The 18,376-nt window shown below is 44.6% G+C and overlaps 1 protein-coding gene across 1 annotated transcript in view; it reads right to left on the reverse strand.

Annotated features, from left to right (window-relative positions):
• Positions 1 to 12,952, reverse strand: part of celf2 (cugbp, Elav-like family member 2) — a 186,644-nt gene extending 173,692 nt beyond the window's left edge. Inside the window, exon 1 of the mRNA XM_070853488.1 lies at positions 12,795 to 12,952. Coding sequence (XP_070709589.1) covers positions 12,795 to 12,847 — 53 coding nt within the window. The 5' untranslated portion in view covers positions 12,848 to 12,952. The remainder of the gene's footprint in view (positions 1 to 12,794) is intronic.
• Positions 12,953 to 18,376: the final 5,424 nt, after the last annotated feature.

The raw sequence follows: 18,376 nt of genomic DNA on the forward strand, positions 1-18,376 counted from the left end.
GCTTATCGACCATGGCCGGGCGCGTTTCCACTCTGGAGATGGGACGTGAGGCACTGGGGCGTGCTGACGACCATCCCCCGGGACTCCTGTCCAATTACAGATCAAAATGAGCCAGGAGAGCGCCGAGATTGGGCTGGGCACACCAAGGTGATGATGGAAGGAGGGAGGGGGCTGAGAGATGGATAGTAAGGCGGGCAAGGATATGAGTAGCACTTGAAATTAATGGGGCAGGGTGGAGCGGGACTCCCAGGGGTGAGCAGAGGGCCAGCTGATGACATTAACTCCACCCTCAAGCAGACATTAGGGGGCGAGAGGCTCCTGTAATCTCGGGACACAACGCAGAGAAGGTGTACAAGATACCCCAGGCTGCAGTGCTGGCGGGCAAAGCTGGTGCCGTGAGCTACCTGGATCATCGACCGTGGCGATATACGGCGAGTTAACTGTGCATGACGCTATTAAGGAAGCCAGACACCCCTGGTGCTAAATACAACTCGTGAAATCTTTAAAGCATGATCACATACCTAAGCTGATAATTTCAGGTTGCAATCCAGATTTCATTGTAACCCACAGCACGTAAAAAATGACAAATTGAAAGATTTCCGCAAAGATTTTAATAAGCGCTGGTGTTCGGAGGGTTTTCATTTGAAATGTCATATTTGGACGACTCTGCTCCGAGAGCTATTAAGCAGAAATGTGTTCGTCTATAAAAGAGCTCTTCTGTGTGTGATTGCCATTTAATAGCCAGCCATACGTTCACGCTCGAGTCTTGCTTTAATGTTGCAGTTCACCAGGGACAGTCAGCGAGCGCAGAGAGAGAACCCAAGGCCTCGAAACATCTCGTCCAAATTACCGTCATCTTCCAAAGCACAGCGTCGGGGGGATGAGATGAAATGTTGTCATAATGTTGCTACGGCGGAGCTTATTGCCTGAACATTCAGTGTGTACGGCCACAAGATATGACACTGGAATACAGGCTGGAATAATAACTCAGGGACGCTCTACACGCACTAGCATTACAATGATAAATCTCTTTGATTACACATTTCAACACCGATACAATTAATACAAGGCTGATTGTGAAATATTGAAAGCCCTGATTTGATTCTTATTCTACATTTTCAGACAACACACAAGTCCACTGGTTGTATCTTTTCTACTGGTTGTAATGGAGAGTGGTTGTATGCCATGATGGTATTGTACTCAAGAGTAAATAACAGTTTACAATATCAGCCCGTATCAGTCGCAATCCAAAAATAACCAGCGATCAGTTAAATAAGAAACAATAAGAAAGTGGCACAGACAAGTGCACTTGTGTTCTGTTTGACACACAAAGACAGTACGACAGTCGCAGAGTCGAGACAGAAGGGGAGCGATAGAGACATTTAAAGTTTTTGCCGGGAGTCAGCAATGTTTTTAATGCATACAGTCACATCAATGGCACATTAAGACAGTGTAACCACGGCAACAGACACCAGGATTATGTCAAAGAGAGGCACACAAAAGATCCGAAGATGCTTTGTTTCAGTGGCAGCACAGTCCTTTGAGAAAAGAAAAGACAAAAAAAAATAAATAAAAGGAAAAGAAAAGAATTGAGGACAGAAATAAGCAAGGTTCCAAGAAAGAAAGCTAGAAATATACTCTGGGCTGCAAGGGTAGGATATGCAGCCCCTGGTGAGTGTGAGTGTGACTGTATTAATCACATTGTGGGGGCATAAAGTGTATTGATGCACACAGTCACTTTATGGGGACTTACATCCATTTGGGGATGAAAAGCAGGTTTTTAAATATCGGAGGTATGTACTGTTTTTGTGGTTGGGAATAGGGCATTAGGCATGTAGTGGTTATGAGTGAGGTTTGGGTCAATGGCAGCCGAATCCAATGTCCTTCTAAGTGACAAAAACAAGTTCTGTATGTGTCTTCTAATGTGTTCGTGAATGTCCTCAATATATTTGAAACTAAACTCTACAAGAGGAACTGAGCTTTCTGCGCCCCACTTCATCTGCATGTCCGTCTTATCCCTTTCACTCTGGCTCTCTTTCACACACACACACACACACACACACACACACACACAGTATGAGATGTAATGACCATGATGGCTCCGGGGCTCTTTAGTCATCTGACTGTGAGCAGAGCATTAAGCAACAGTCCACTCCCATGAAACACATACTGTTTCTGCAGCTACAGCAACACCGTCTCTCTCCTCCTGCTTCTCTCCTGTCCTTCACCACCTCCACCACACCTCTTGACATTTTGATCTTCAGCCAATTTTTGGGTCTTGAAGAGCCACAGTCAGCCAGGCCAAGCAGAGGACAACTCACCTGGCTGTTATAAAACTACAAACGGACTGTTCTTCACTCAGAAGTACTCAGAAGTAAAAAGAATATCTCGTAATATACAGTAATTGACTAGTCCAGTAAAATTTGATCAGTAAATGTAAAGCTTTTTGATGCTCTTTTGTTGAGATTGTGAGACAGGGACTGATTCAGCTCTGAGGTAAATCAAAGCTGCTGTTAAAATTATTTATTATTTTGTCCATCCCCTGTATAAAATAAATGAATTGGCGTAAAAATTCTATTTTAGCAATATCACTTTATAGTTTGTTAAAAGAAGATATATATATATACACACCAGGGACACACTTAACTGCCATAGTAGTAAAATAATAAATCACATGGCCATAAGGTAGCCAGTGAGAGCACAGACCCAACAGAAATGTGTCATGATGCAAAATGTTGAAATGTGCACATGCTTTGCCACTTCCTGTCTTTGGTAAAACTGTCTTTTGATGACTGCAAGTTTCTCGAAAACACCAACAGTCACTTTGAAAGCCAAAATGTCCGGCGTTGAAGAGAACATGGTGAAGTAATAGTTGAGTCATTGATCATTTTGTGCTATGGCAGAACAGAATCATCTTTAATGCTCATTTGGAAACTTGGGTCTTTCTTTAGAACTGCAATCTGCACATTTCCATACATTCTCAGCCTTGTTGGCAGGTTAAAATGTTTGTTAAAATGATGTTCGAACAAATACAATGATGGGAAAGGATCCAGACTGACATATGAACTGAAGTATTTCATTTTATAGAGCTGCTTCATTATGTCTAAAATAATAATCCTGAATATTTTGACTATTTTTACATTTTGGACTGACATAACACTGGCTTCACTTTCACACTTTTCACTGACTTCCATCAAGGAATTTACTATTTAAAGGGGACATATTATGGAAAATGCATTTTTAATGATGTATCTGCAGAAGTGTGAGAAAAGACCATCCTCTCTCCTTTTTTTTTTCTTCTCCTGCTCCCTCTTTCTCTAAACGTGTGTGAAAATGCTCCATTTAGATTTGGCCATGCTTGTGACATCAAACGCAGGGATCTCCTGACCATGTGACCTCCTGACCATGTGACCTCCTTCAGCCTCCTTCCCACCCACTGAAAACCTGAATCCACCTCACTGTCCGCCATTGTTATGTCATAAGCACCAGCTGCAGTAATGATGTGTGAGGTACAAAAGCATGCAAATTGTGCTGTTGTTGGCAGTTTCCACGTTTATTTGGATGAACTTGTGATGAAAATGTCCCTACAGCGACTGCGAAACATGTCTGCCGTGTGTATGTGTGTAATGCTATTTTACTCTGACTACTTTCTTAACAAGGGCTGTTAGCGGTACAGGCTCAAGGATGGATCGATACCAGCTGTCCCTGAGTCCACTTAAGACTTGGAAGCTGTATATTTTGCCATGTTTTAAGTTGTTTTGTTGTTTATTTGACAGGTTAGTCTGTCGAACTGGGCGTTAGCATGTTGCCTGGCTAAAGTGGCTCCCCTTTGAAGAGGTGGCAGGGCGGATGCAGGCAGCGAACAGGGATTTTTCGGGAGTAAAAGCCTTAAAGAGACTGGGGCTAAAATGGAGCATTCAGAAAGAGGCTGAAAAAAGCAGTGTGCAGCACAAGAAAAATGTGTTTGTCGAACATTACAGCAGGTGGACATATTCAAGAAGAACGCCCAAACCCAGCTTTTACCATAAAGATAAAATAGTGATTGTGCTTTTACATGTAAATGTACCATCCTTACATGGTGTTACATTGCTGTAGATCTAAATTCAGATTTGAAAACCTTTACTATCAGAACAGCTGATGTTCAGTACTAGTTTGTAAAAGTGGGTTTTCTGTTCTTTGGAGTTTGGAGCGAATCTGCTCTGGTTCTTACATCATACAGAATTTCCGCTATCTGGGCTCCACCCTGCAGTGTGCTATTCCCTTTTCAGCACTATGTAAGTGTGTGTGATCTCCTTCACGGCACACACTGAATGGAAGAGTTGCTCTGGTTTATCTCCACCACCTGCCAGTGCCCTATCTGTTGATGTCATACAGCTTCAAACTCTCAGCCTATGATCTTTGACCCCAACTCTCCTCAGTAAATCTGTATCTGGATTTAAACTGATGATTGGGGACCCTGCTCTAAAACAGAAGAGAGACAGATTTGTCTACCCACACACAATGTAGCTTGAATGATTATACTGCTGAATTTATCAATACCGCTATATATCTAAATTTAGCAATTATCAGTGTCGGCCTGCATAAGCCAAACATGGAGAAGTAATAGTTGAGTCATTGATCATTTTGTACTATGGCTGAACAGAATCCTCTTTAGTGCTCATTTGGAAACTTGGTTCTTTCTTTAGAACTGAAATCTGCTCATTTCCATACATTCTCAGCCTTGTTGGCAGGTGGAAGTTTGTTCGATCGATGTTCGAAGTGCAACACAGATGGCAAAATGATCCAGAGTTGTATGATACCTTTCCCAATGAGTTTTAATAATGCCACGTCACTGGAAAACACTGTGAAAACATTGTATCCTGTCGACAGCGATCATGACTGTGACTGAAGATGACTGTGAACGCTCTGAAGTCAGTCAAGCTTTACTTCCTGTATTTAAAAAAAGATAAAAAGAAAAAACAATGCAATGCCTCATTGCTCTTTTCACTTATTTTTCTCTTGAGCTTGCTCTGTTTTTTCATCCTTCTTTTTACCCTCCCTCCCTTTTGCAACACTCCAGGGTCACCATCTGCATGGCAACACTCACAGTGTGACACTTCCATAACCCGGGAGGAGGAAGAGAGCAACAGTGCACAGAACTCTCTCTCTCTGTTCACAGGCCACCCATAATTCATTAGCTCTCCCTCTCATCCCCTCTATATTTTTCTCTCTCTGCAGTGTGACCGATGTGGGTTTCTGAAAGCTCGTTGGGATATTTTCTGGAATGAAGGTGCTGACAGTCGATATTTTGTGCTGCCATTCAGCATGTTTTAAATTTGACCATTTTCATGCCAAACCCCATTCAGAAAAAGCTATATTCTAGACCGTGGAACAATAAAACTGCCCTTAGAAACCAAAAATGATATGAACAATGATGCATTCTTGTATAATAAAACAAATTGCATCATGTCAATAATATGTAACCATATCAGACTTTTTAATATTAAACCTAAATCCACCCCAATTATTGGCTTAATTGTAATTACTATCAAACGTATTGGGTTCTTTTTGTAAAATAAAAACACCAATAAACTGAGAACATATCCAACTACATGAAGAATAATGATTTCCTTTGCAGATAGCCTCTGGTGCTGCACGTCGCCAACATGACCTATTGAAGTGATCCTTGCAAAACCAAACACTCACCACGATTGGTCAGTTTTTCATTTGGCCTGTGGTCATGCATTGTGTGCATTTTTTTCCTTTTTGGCTTCACTTTGAGCATCCATCAGTCACACACACAAAGAGATTTAATTCCTTTTTTTCTTATTTTCACCGGGCAGAGTGCCAATGTTTTTCTTTTCTTCACTGACTCTCACCCTCTCACCCACTACCCCCACCCCCACCACCCTTACCCTCCTCCCTCCTCCTTTACTCCACTAAGCTTTCCGTTTTGGTTGCAAGCAAAAGCTGTTTATTTATTCAGACAAGATCTATTTTTCCCCTCTCTTTTCTCTACACCCCCCCCCACCCCCCACGTGTGTGTTGGAAGCAAAGGGGGGAAAATCTGCAGCGGATAATGATTGGGAGGTGAAGGAGAAATTATGAAAAGAGAGAAAAAAGAGGGGATGTACAGAAGGAAGGTGGAGGAGAGAGTCAACTCCATACTGTCACTGTCACTCTTAAACCACACACACAGGTACAAAGCTTCTTTATGGGCCTGGTTGTCGTAAGAATAAGACTATAACAAAGTACAGCACTAAAATACAGCCAAAGGGAATGATTAGTGTGTGTGTGTGTATGTGTGTGTATGTGTGTGTGTGAGAGAGAGAGAGAGGAGGAGGGTGTAAGTGGGTTGGTGAGAGAGAGAGAGAGCATGAGCAAGAGATATAGAGATAGACTGCCATGCTCCAGGTGGCGCATTATTAAACAGATTTGTCACTTTGGGCCAATGGTGTTAAGTGTGTGTGAGTGTGTGTGTGTGTGTGTGTGTGTGTGTGTGTGTGTGTGTGTGTGTGTGTGTGTGTGTGTGTGTGTGCGCAGAGGCTAATCTATAGGTTACACTGAGCATTTTAAGCTGAGATAAAAAAAAAAAAAAAAATTAAAGAAAGAAAAAAGCAAAATGGCTTCTCAAAAGGGAAAAGGAGAGAAACACAAAGAGAAAAAAAAGACAGTGGAGCAGCAAAAAGGCTGACAGAAAGAAAGAAGTAAAGAAAAGTCAACGGTGACAACAAGGTGGGAGAGACAATAAAACACAGAAGTGAAGGAGACATAAAAGAAGAGGAAGAAAAAGAAAAGCCACACAAGACAACGCGAGAAAAGAAAACGAGAAAGACAAGCAGAAGGAGAGAAAGCTGGCGTTTCCTTTCCTCTCAGCATTCTAACACAAGCAGTCACATCGCCTCATGCTCACTGGTTATATACTGTCTTTCTGTACGCAGACACATGTGAGGTGTGCGCTACAGTTGTGCTTTACGTCCCCGCGGCTGCTGTTGACTAAGCTGATCTTTGTTGGTGGGGGGGAGAGGGAAAAAACAGCAACTGAATCTGCTATGACAGGCAACAACACTTGTTTTAGTCAAAAATAACATTAAAGAGACAGACAATGTGTGTGTGTGTGTGTGTGTGTGTGTGTGTGCAGTCTGATCTGTAAGCCTGCGGTAGGTTATCTGACTTTTGGAAGAAATCAAGCGAAATGAACGCTGAATCTGGCAACAAATGCAGAGGACACACACACACACACACACACACACACACACACTGTAACCTGTGAGCACTCGGTTTGGCTGACAATGATGCAGCACTGAGTCTGAAATGCACTTTCAGAACAATACCCAGGTTCTGAAACTACACTGTGACATTCTGACACATCTCTCAAAATTCGTCCATTTTCATTCCACTCGAGCATTCTGTTTCCCCGGGTAGTTAAACTCACGGCAAACACAGCAAAATGCCTCAGAAATAACACTGTGACCAAAAACCTCTCCTTTCAGACCGAGGATAATGAACATTTCCTTGCTTACAGCTGTGGAATCTGATGGAAAATGAGCATTAATGTCGTCCGCTGCGTGAGTAAGAGGAACTTTCACTGAGATGCCACCATGTGTGAGCACTACAGGCGGGAGTCCTGTGTACAGGATGTAACTGAAGCGTCAAGAGTTAAAGCTCTGGAAGGTGCAGGGTGTTTTCAGTCCAGTGTTTTACGTCGGACGCAGCCCACCTCGCCTGAAAATAAAGGCCACCTAAGCGTGTGTCCTGGTGTGATCTTGGTGGTTCTGCACCTCAGCTGTTGGCAGCATGTTGGAAAAACTGAGCTCACTTTTAACAAGTTTATATACTTCTGTAGAGCTGAAACGATCAGTCAGCAGACTGAATGTTCAGCAAAGTGCAGCTATTTTGATTGAACATTTAGGTTGTTGTTTTTTTGTTCCAAAATATGAGGATTTGCTGCTTTTCTTTTTTCTTATACGAAAGTAAAATAAAACATTTGGGTTTACATGTGTTGGGCTGAAAAACAATTTGAAAATATTTTATAACTCGTGTATTGCTCCATTGCAGATTGTTTGGCTGATCAGCCAGATGATGAAGGTAGCTGTTAGTTGCAGCTCTTTACTGTTGGGCCGTTAAAAAAGTAACTAAAGCTGTTGTGGAGTAAAAAGTACATTATTTGTCTGTGTACAGCAGAAGAATGTGTCAGTACCTGAGAACTTCCCACCACCGTAAATCCCATATTAATATGCCTATAATCAAAGTATAGCTATCGTATCGGAGGTAACATTCACTGAACAATACACAACTTTTATTAAAGCACTGTCTGCCTGACACACACACCTGGGTGAGTCCCTCCTATTCTCTTTCTCCTCCTTTCTCCTGTAATTTCTAGTCTTTCCTGCTCCCCTCCATTTCTTTTGTGCCTGCTGACGCACTCTCGCCTCGGCTCTGTAATTATCCCTTGCTGATTCCAGTGAAGCTGGGGGGGGGGTTCAGAGGAATCCAGCCCTCCCTGTCTCTCTCCCTCTGCCCGCCCCGTCCGCCTCCGTCACTTGGATGCTGAGTGCCGCATTGTTCTGCGCCGTCGCTGCAAAGCTTTGATTGACAGCTGTGGGAAGCGGACAGTGAGCTCTGAGTCCGCCCCCGTGGCAACCCACCCCCTGCATCCCATCTTTAAAGTGACGTGGTGGTAGCTCCAGGCGGGGTGAATCATTTAGCAAAAGATGCTGGAAAAATGTCCGGGCCGAAGTTGTGGACATTTCTTTTTTAATAGCCTGCAACAGTTTCACTGCACTCTGTGGATTTTACACCCCAAAGGTGACCAAGCTTTATCCTGCAAAATGAAAATATGAAGGTGAACTCGCAGTGTGTGTTCTTTATCCAAAAGCAACCCGCTCCTTCCTTCCCCTCATCCGAACCAACGTCAACCTTTTGATGCTCAAAAAAGTTCACATGCGTCAAATTCCACAGCTAACACAAACGTCCAGGGAGCAAACGAGGGCAGCAGAGCCTGTCCTCACCTCTGAGGGAAAAGTATCTCAAAAAGACCCCAACAAGCCTCGTTCCTGCAGTGAAAACACACTGATGGAAAGCTGGAGAGGAAGAACGAGGGAGGAGTTCGAGGGATTTATCAAGTCAACAGCGGATTTAGATTCAGAATCAAACATCAGTGAAATGACAGCTGCCTCGTTTTACATAACGGCTTCAGTGTCCCGTGACAGTCCAGCACGCTTTCTTTTCCGGCAGAAAGAAATTCTGGGAAAAAAAAAAAACACTTAGAACTTGTCAAATTCCCGGCATGAAAACGCTCAGAGTTGAAGATAAGACACTGGCTATTGGCAGCGTCGTGCTGAAAATATGAGCTACTGCCTTTACGAAATGTTTTCACTCTAACCCTTTAGTTAAAACCGGCGTAATCCTGAATGGAGGAAAGGTCTGGCTGATAAAGCACCGCACACACTCACACACACTCACACACACTCACACACACTCACACACACTCACACACACTCACACACTATCAGAGGGGATTTAAAGATTCAAACAGTGGTTTTGGTAATTAGGCAGATGGATTTGGGCCTCTCCTCACAGTCCGGCGGGATATAAAGCGACACTTAATGCACGTGGACTGACTCTTTTAGTGGATTAATTAAAACCAACACTGACGGGGTCAAAGGTCAGGACCCCCTCTCGCTCCTCCACATCCCCTCCCTTCGCTTTACGCGCTCGCTGCGCGCTGCAGCAGCAGGACTCCGGGCTGCACCTGCGCCAGTGGAGGGATTTAGATGATTGGAGGATGGTGAGTCCAGACCCGAGGGGCACTGAAGGAATGATGGTGGAGGCTTTTTTTTTTTTAAACTGGTATAAAGACTCATTCCACACCCTCGGCTGAAACTCCAGTTTGACCGTGCTCCTCTTTCTTTCTTGAAAAAAATGATTTCTTCCTAAAACCTCCTGTTCCTGTACATCCTGCCATGTTTTATCCAGACGGCAAAAGAATAAAAGCTCTCCTCTCCCCCTTCCCTAACTGAATACAGAACACACCTCATCTTTGCCGCGTGTGTGTGTGTGTGAGTGGCGGCTGGATGTAATCAGATGGAATTAATATGCATGCTGTTTCTCATTATGGAATAACTGAACTGCACTTCAGATATGTGGCGTGCACCATGAGAGGCGCGGGCTGATTTCTAACATCCATCCACACTCCCTTTGCAACATGAGCGTGTGTTTATATACGTGTATGTGTGTGTGTGTGTGTGTGTGTGTGTGTGTTGAGACTGATACAGGATATAAGATGGTAGAGGTGGCGAGTGCAGAAGACACACCCCGCTGCTGATCACACAACTCCTGTACGTGCGCTCACGAACGTGTCACTTTTGCATTCAAAGTAAATCAAATTCCACAGAGCTGCATTAATCAGCTAATTGTCCTAATGCGCACATCAGGCTGCCTAATTGTGTTAAAGCAGCGAGGTCTCATCTTCCATGTGCACAGAGTCGTTTTCTTTATCGTGTCCTTTTTTTAAAAAAAAAAAAAAAAATCTTAAAGATCCAACAATCTTTTCTGTTTGTTCAGTTTCAGCAGCAGAAATCCAAAAGCTCAAACACTGTGATCATAAAGTGGAGGCGCAGCTCTAACTGTGACCGCAGCCACACATCCAGCCTTCATCTGCTTTAGAATCCACTAAGTGATATTTAACTAAACCAGGACTTTGTGCTCCTGGTCGCTTCCCTTTGTTCAACTGCTTCTGGAGCTCGGCAGCATCAACAACAGCAACACACACACACAGATGCACACACACTTGTTAATGCTGTGTTGATGATATGGATCTTGGAGTGTGTGTCTGAGCGTGACGGAGGTGAGTCTCATTAGGGAGAAAACGACGCAGGGAACGCCGCCGAGGTGCTTCATTATCATAAATGATTGAGAAGTGCGTCTGTGGGCGTCAGTGCTCATTTGTGCGTGCGTGTGTGTGCATGCATGCATGCGCGTGTGTGTGCGTGACCCCGAGAGTGTGAGTGACAGGCTGGCGGTAAGCTGGTCTTTATTAAGATGCGCTGTCTTTGGAGAGGGACAGCTGCTCCTGCCTCTAATCTGGAAGAACAAAGGTTTAATAAAGAGAAGAGAGGAGAGACACAGAGGAGGTAGGCTACATAATCCTGCGTCTCCTCTTTCTCTCCTTCTCTCCTTCCTCCCTTCCTACTCAGTGACCCTGACTCTGCCTGCTCTCAGGACGCGACAACAAAAATTAAAACCCTCTTCGGATTTCCAGTGCAAAAAGTTTGCGCATTTGTCCATTTCAGACTCAGACTCTCTCTTTTGACCTTTGACCTTTCCGCTCTAAAGCTATCGCTGCTGCTCTGAGGCCAGTGTGTCAATTATTAACACGGCATCTCTACTAAAATTAGCCAAAAGTGACATTTTTAATGCTGCCAGGAGATCTGGCCCCGTTAAGCAAATAGACCGAGAGGAGAAGAGAGTGTGTCCACAGAGAAAGTCTCTACCGCGGCTGTTTAAGAGTGAGTGTGTGAGTGTGTGTGTGTATGTGTGTGTGTCAGGTCAACTGCATGCCCTATTTCTCTCTCTGGATGGTCATCACCGCCTGTTTGGAAATGACATCATTTAGCCCCCCTCCTCCGTCCACCAGCACTTTATTGAAATCTGCCTGCTCTACATTACTCCACTCATTTTCTATTTTGGATTTGTGGATAATGATGGTGGGATGGGGGGGGGGGGATAAAAAAATGATAGAAGAGGGGAGAGGCAGCATTAAAAGAATAATTTGAGGGTCTTGAGGGCTCTGTCTGCTCTCTCCGTTTCTAAAATAGAATTTGCGATAGTCCCCGCCGCTGCCGCCGAGTCTGTCGAGGGAATAATGACTTATTTATCAAATGGCTGAAATATTCAGGGACAAGGCCTTTTAAAATCCAGCTTTTAAATTCATAGGCTTTTCTGCTGAGATGCTTAATGACAGTGAATGTATTCATAGTGATTTGCAGGTCCGAGATGGAGCCTTGTGTCCTGCCTATGAGTCTAATAGCTGTTTGACAAAAAGCAGAGTGCTCACTCAGGACCAGGTGAGCGACAAGAGTTTCACCTTTGACCTTTGCGAGAGGCTGTGTGAATGAAATTTGCAGCAGAACCGCCTCCTCCTGCCAAGAAGTAAACGGCTGAGCTGCTGGAGCTGCGCTGAAAACGTGTTTGCAGCTCGGGAGGTAGAATTTGATGTTCTCTAAAAGCGCTCTGTTGCAGGCAATCAGCCATGAGTAAATGGTTCAACATACATTCCTGGGGGGGCGTACTTTTTCTTTGGCAGTGCGCGAGGCTCATCAACATTTGGAGGGTCCAAATCAGCATGGGTGGAAGAAGGGAGGGGGCGGTGGTGGGTGGAGGAGGGGGAGGAGGAGGAGGGGGGTGGTGGTGGTGATAAATGTGTGTTATTCTTACTTCTACGATGGAAATGGAGAAGTTTGGAGATGCTGGTGATGATGGAGCGCCGCGCGGGGCAGCGTCGGGGGTTAATGACATGTACGCAGACACGGAGCAGCTTGCATGCGTCAGGCGCACGGCAGGGCAAGGGAGAAGAGGGAGAGGAGCTCGGAAAGTAGAAAGAGCGCTGTACTCGGCGCAGATTACAGCCAAACGGCGCAATCCGTGCGTAATTACGCACCGCAGCGCCGGAACCAGAGGCGGCGACCTCCTGCTCGCGACGCGTCCCACCCTTATTTTCTCCAAAAAAAACACACCACTTGTGTCTGTAGCCCCTCGCTGCTATCACCCCGTTCACAATGGCGAAGCTGTGGAGAAACTGACCGAGCGCTTACCTTAACACGTTCCAGCTTTTCAGAGGGTCCAGGTCTGAAATTATAGAAACCATGGTCGACTGGCTGGGCAGCACCGGGAGAGGGAGGGGGTACGGCAGAAAAAGATCGAAAGAAAAAGCGGCGCAAAGGCTGTAAACTCCGTCTGCGAATGGCAGCGATTGCTCGGATGCAACCCGTCCTGGTTGTTCAGTGGGTGATGAGCGCTGTCACAGCTCTCTCTCTCTCTCTCTCTCTCCCCCCTCGCTCTCTCTCTATCTCTATCTCTCTCCCTCCGCCCCCTCCTGAACGAAGCCTGCGCTCTGCAGACGCGTCTCAGAGCTTCCTCCGGTCCCCCTTCCACAGGAAAGCTGTTGCTGGAGATGCAGAGATGTACAGTAGCGGAGGGTAAAACCCATCTAGAAAACTAATGTACCCATTTAACAAATAAACCGGGGGGGTGAACGGAGTTTACACACCTTTATAGGGCTGACAGACTCAAGAAGTTGCACACTGCAAAAAGTATCCAACACTAGGCTTGAAGCTCCTTTAAGGACTGATCTTTTTTGTGTCAGTGGGGAGGGTATGTGTCACATGCAATTTTAGTGTGTCAGTATTTTTAGATGAGGCAGATCAGTGCAAGAAAATGACACTTAATGCTACGTCTCTTAAAAACGTATGAAATCATCATCTCCTCCTTCCCTTCCTCTCTTCAAAGAAGGAGAAAACAAAAAGTTAAGAATTAAAGACGTAGTTTTCCTTTTTAGATTTACCTGTATTTCCTCACAGTGTACATTGTAAAACCTCTGGAGCAGTTACATGCAAAATGAAATGTTTCCTCTAAAGGTTGCTGGAGCTTTCCAACGCCCTGTCACACATTTGCCAGCTGAGACCTCACTGACACGGAACTATTCAGTGAAGTATGCTGCAGTCACTAACTTAAGGGGCCATTGCAGCCCTGCAGAGCATCTTGCTCTCTGCAAACCCTGACTTCCTGTCTGACACCACCACATCCTGTTGATAACTGCTCTTTTTTTTTTCCCTCCCTCTTTCTTTACCCCTCCCTTAGACATGGCGGCAGATGCGTCATCCATGGCGAAGAGTGACCAGGCAGCAGCCAAGCCCCGCCTATTCTATTTGCTCACTGGGAAAAAACAGATGAGCCCCGATGGAAGAAAAAAAAAACAAGCGAGTGTCAGAACTGTGTCTGTTGTAGATAATTGTCTGGGACAAGAGAACAGAGTGGGACTACAAGTCTCTGCCAAAGCCATTGGAATTACAGCACAAGTGGTTTGTTATTTTCAGGGTTATGATATTAGTCATTGCACATGCAGTCACTGATAATGGTCAGCTTGACAGGAAACTGCTGTGGGTTCATTTCAGACAGTTACCTTATAAAAAATACTCTTTGGATATAAGGTATAACTCTTTTAGCTTGATCATTGTGCATTTTTAGTTTTACCGACTGGTTTTCAATATTTTAACTGTGTGCAATTAGAGGACTATGAGATTCACCAGCTAAAATCCAACAGACTGGGGTTGGAAGATTCTCTACAATAATGAGCTTTGAGGTCATTTCCAGCTGACATTCTGCCCAGTGGACACGCTAGTTCTCATGGAAGAGAAGCCGAGCTGGAGCCGAGCACACTGTAGGTAAGACAACAGTAATGCAAAGCTACAGCTCGGCGCTCTCAGCATCAGCAGCCATACTGCACTGGCTTTAAATAGACTCAATTGGACATCTGCTTCAGTGAGGAGGAGGAGGAGGAGGAGGAGGATGGAGAGAGTTGACAGCATTGCTCTCCTCTTCCTCTGTCTCTATTTCTGTCTCACGCGCTCGTATACTCACGAAAGCTCGCGCAAACGCACGCACATCGGAGAGATCAAGCGGAGTTTAGCTCCCCTCTGCACAGTTCTAATTTCTACCTAATAATCATGTTGGCAGGCCTGACGTCTCGCATAGGTGTTGGTGCATCTGTTAGCAATGCATACAGTACACACACCTGTCTGCATGGGAGCATAGAGGGCTGAGACCGTTGACTGTAAGGTTTAATTATCTTTACAACGGGTTTCTCTTTCTGTAAAGCTCTGTTTCATCTCTGGAGAGACAGTGCATGTTGAACCAACTGTTGAGCAATGTGTCTTCATTTGGTTTTTTTCCCTAGATTTTCTTTTCTGGAACAAGTTCCATTAGAAGGCGTTCCTGCAAACTATCCCAGCGTCTCCCTGTTTGTGTAGACTCAACTGCAAAGGTAATCATTCATTAGCGATAAGTCTTAGCTGAAATCAAGTGCTTTGAAAAGCTAACGCAATGCAGTTCATTAATGACTGCAGGGCAGATCAATATGGTGTTGATGATGGTTAAAGATGCTGGGAACTATTCCTTACAGGGAGAAGGATAAAATGGTGAGATGATTTTGATTGGTTTGCTTTTTCTAACTGCTAAATATAAACAGCTTACCTGAGGTAATAGAAACTCAAGCATTCGTGCCATTTTGAGAAAAACATCTCGCATTCAGAACATCAGAGTTCACGTCAGGCGGCTGTGGCTCCGAGGTGGAGCGGGCCGTCTACCGACAGTTCGATCTTCCAGGTCGGAGTGTCAGAGCTGAGGGCAGATTGGCAACCTGGCATCGGTGTATGAACAATGTGAATGTGGATGTATGTTAAAACATCTGAGCGGCTGAAAAGACTAGAAAGGCGCCACACAAGTACTGTCCCTTTACCACTCAAACAGAAAGAGGAATGCTTATTCCTTTGAGGGTAGATTCTTAATCAATGCAGGTACGTGATACAACCTGAAGAAGTTCCACAGTTGTAAGGGATGAGTGGGAGTCAATGAATCACTTTATGTATGCTGGTCATCGATTAAAAAAGTACTGTACTTTGTACTGTGCATTTACTTGTATTGATCTCACTTTTTTCTTATCATATATATCATGAACATAGCTAATGCACTTTAAAATCCATGCTGCTAAACGAACCCTTTACACAGTGGCTTTCTAAGCGAATGTGCCACCTCTATCTAGAGTGTTCACTGCCAGCCAATCAGAACGGAGAATTCTCAGTGGCCATGCTATGTGATGAATAATAATATCTATTCATTCCAGCTATACGTATATTTTATGTAGCCTTGTTACACAACGTGAATGAGTAAAGACCACTCAAGAAAGTAATCAGAGTGAAACATATATAAGGTCGAGAGAGACCAGCTCCTGTTAACCTGTAATGCTGCTCCTGATGACAGAAAAAATGGGCCAACAGATGCGGTATGGTGAGTCAGGGAAGTGGGGGAAAGCAGCAACAGCGTGGCACAAACCAGGATTCACACTCATGGAGCTCTGGCGACTGGGTATGCAAATGACTGCAATCAGCTGCCTCTGTGTGAACACACACCCTACACCGCCACTGCCCGTTTGAACTGCTGAAGGATTTAAAAAAAAAAAAACCCTTGGACTCTTACTGGCACACACACACTCAGGTAGTGTTTTCACACACGTAAATTCGTCATAAACCACACGCACGCAGATGGAGCCAAAACAATATCAGCACGATAAACACCTTGTATTCCCCCCGGCTTCTTTATTCGACTAAATCAGGCAGATCTGAGGACAAGCCTTGAGGTTTATGTCATCATGCATATGTGATGTGCATTTCAAATCTAAACAAAGTCGGTGTATCTTAAAACCACCCACTGAATACAGATTCACATTTTACCTCAATCCATTTAAAGAGGGGGGGTGGGGGGGTGGGGGGTGGAGGTGAGAAGAAAAGAAAAAATAAGCAGAGGAGAGGATGTGGATGAAATAAGTATAGGGGGATTATTTCATAAACGACAGAATTTTCTTTTCTGTGTAAGTCATTTGATCCTGTCAAATATGCCTAAAGCCATACGCCCACATGCTCATTGTCTGAAAAATGCTCAGTTTATGAGAACCCCCCCCCCTTCAAACAACGAGTGGAGCGGTTGGCTGCTCGGCTCCACATCAGCGTCAGCGTTCAGTGAAACCAGGAGAAGGCAAATGAGATTTAAATCGGGGGACGCAAAGTGGCACGCACGCCCAGGAGAGCAGCCCACCGAGCTTGTTTGTTTGTTTGTCCCGCGCCGCAATCAGTGTGCTAAATTGCAGAAGGCCTTCATTTGTTGTGTTTACCTCCAGGACAGCCGACATAGATGCAGAATAAACAGAGTGGCTCCCTCTCCCATCTGGACCCTCCGGATCTCACCAACACCATCTCAGCTAATCTCTCATTTACACCAGGAAGACTGCTGCACTCACAGGGAGGTTCCATTCCCTTTCCACGTACCGCCCCGTGCTGGATTTATTATTTCTGGTTTGTATTTTTCTGAACACTCAACATTTTCTGTTTACTTTTAATATTAAAGCCGCCATTTGTAGAATTTAAAGCTGCTATAATCAACATTTCGGTATGCGTAACGAGAAAGGTGTTGCTGGAGAGATGCAGCGACCAAAACACAGAGAATAATCATCTGACCCAGCAGTTCCATCAGCTCTACAACGTTTCAGCCCGTTGTTCTGATTTTACTATATGTCTGCTGGGCACCAAGCGGCTGACAGGCACAGTTAACGAATAGCTAGTGAAGAAAATGGAACATTTAACGGCTAAGGAGCCAGATATTTCCCTAAAGAGCCGGTGGACACCAAAACAGAGCTAAATGGAGAGCGAATATTGGACTTTTGGATTCATCAGATGTGTTGTGTTTACAGCTTGTTTCTGTTGCCAACAAGTGGCCATAAACCATTTTCGAATGGTCCCCAGTCGAAGTATCAAAGTGCACTGCACATTGATCTGGCCTGGGAAAACTGGTGAGTGAGCTGAGAGGGGTACACAGACAATTTTCTGTAAAAAAAAACCAAAACACATTCTATCAGAACCATTTGCAAGATGTTATAATAACATGAGAACTTGGTGCCACTTTCTAGGATAGCATCATTTATAAAGGCATAATATGTTACAACTAATGGCTTTATAACACAACAAGTCTACTACTAAAACTACTGGGTTGCCAGGCTGTGAGAGATCCCTTTGTCTTATGTTTTCCTACAGTACGACACTGATGCTTTTCTCTCAGCTAAGACTTGTATCTAAGTTTATTCCCCCAAGATTCAGAAAATGGACACCGCTCTGATAATTCTACCCATCATTCCAGATTTTGTCAAATTATCGTATGATTTCCAGCCAAACCTGGCAAAACCGCCTGTGTCTCTATATCTGTCTCTGTCTTTTTTTCTTCTTTTTGGGGGGGTTGACAAATGATATGCTCAGAGCGAGTGGAAAGGAAATGGAGAGAGGAAGAGAAAGCGCTTGGCAGAGCAGCGTCCAGGCGGATCGGGCGAGAGAAAATGCAGAGAATGAGCGATTGAACCAGTGTGGGAGAGCGAGTGGGTGATGGAGTGAGCGAGAGAGAGAGATAGAGAAAGAGAGAGAGAGAGAGGGAAAAGAGGAAGAGGGAGAAGAGGAGGAGGAGGAGGTGGAGGATATATTTAGAGCTGCTCCTAATCAACTTCTCCGTCAGTTTGTGTCTGTGGGGGCGAAAGGGAGCGCGGGAGAGAGAGGGAGAGTCACGCAAGTTCAACACTGAA

Source organism: Pempheris klunzingeri, chromosome 22 (genome assembly GCF_042242105.1).
Source record: "Pempheris klunzingeri isolate RE-2024b chromosome 22, fPemKlu1.hap1, whole genome shotgun sequence".
Taxonomy (NCBI): domain Eukaryota; kingdom Metazoa; phylum Chordata; class Actinopteri; order Acropomatiformes; family Pempheridae; genus Pempheris; species Pempheris klunzingeri.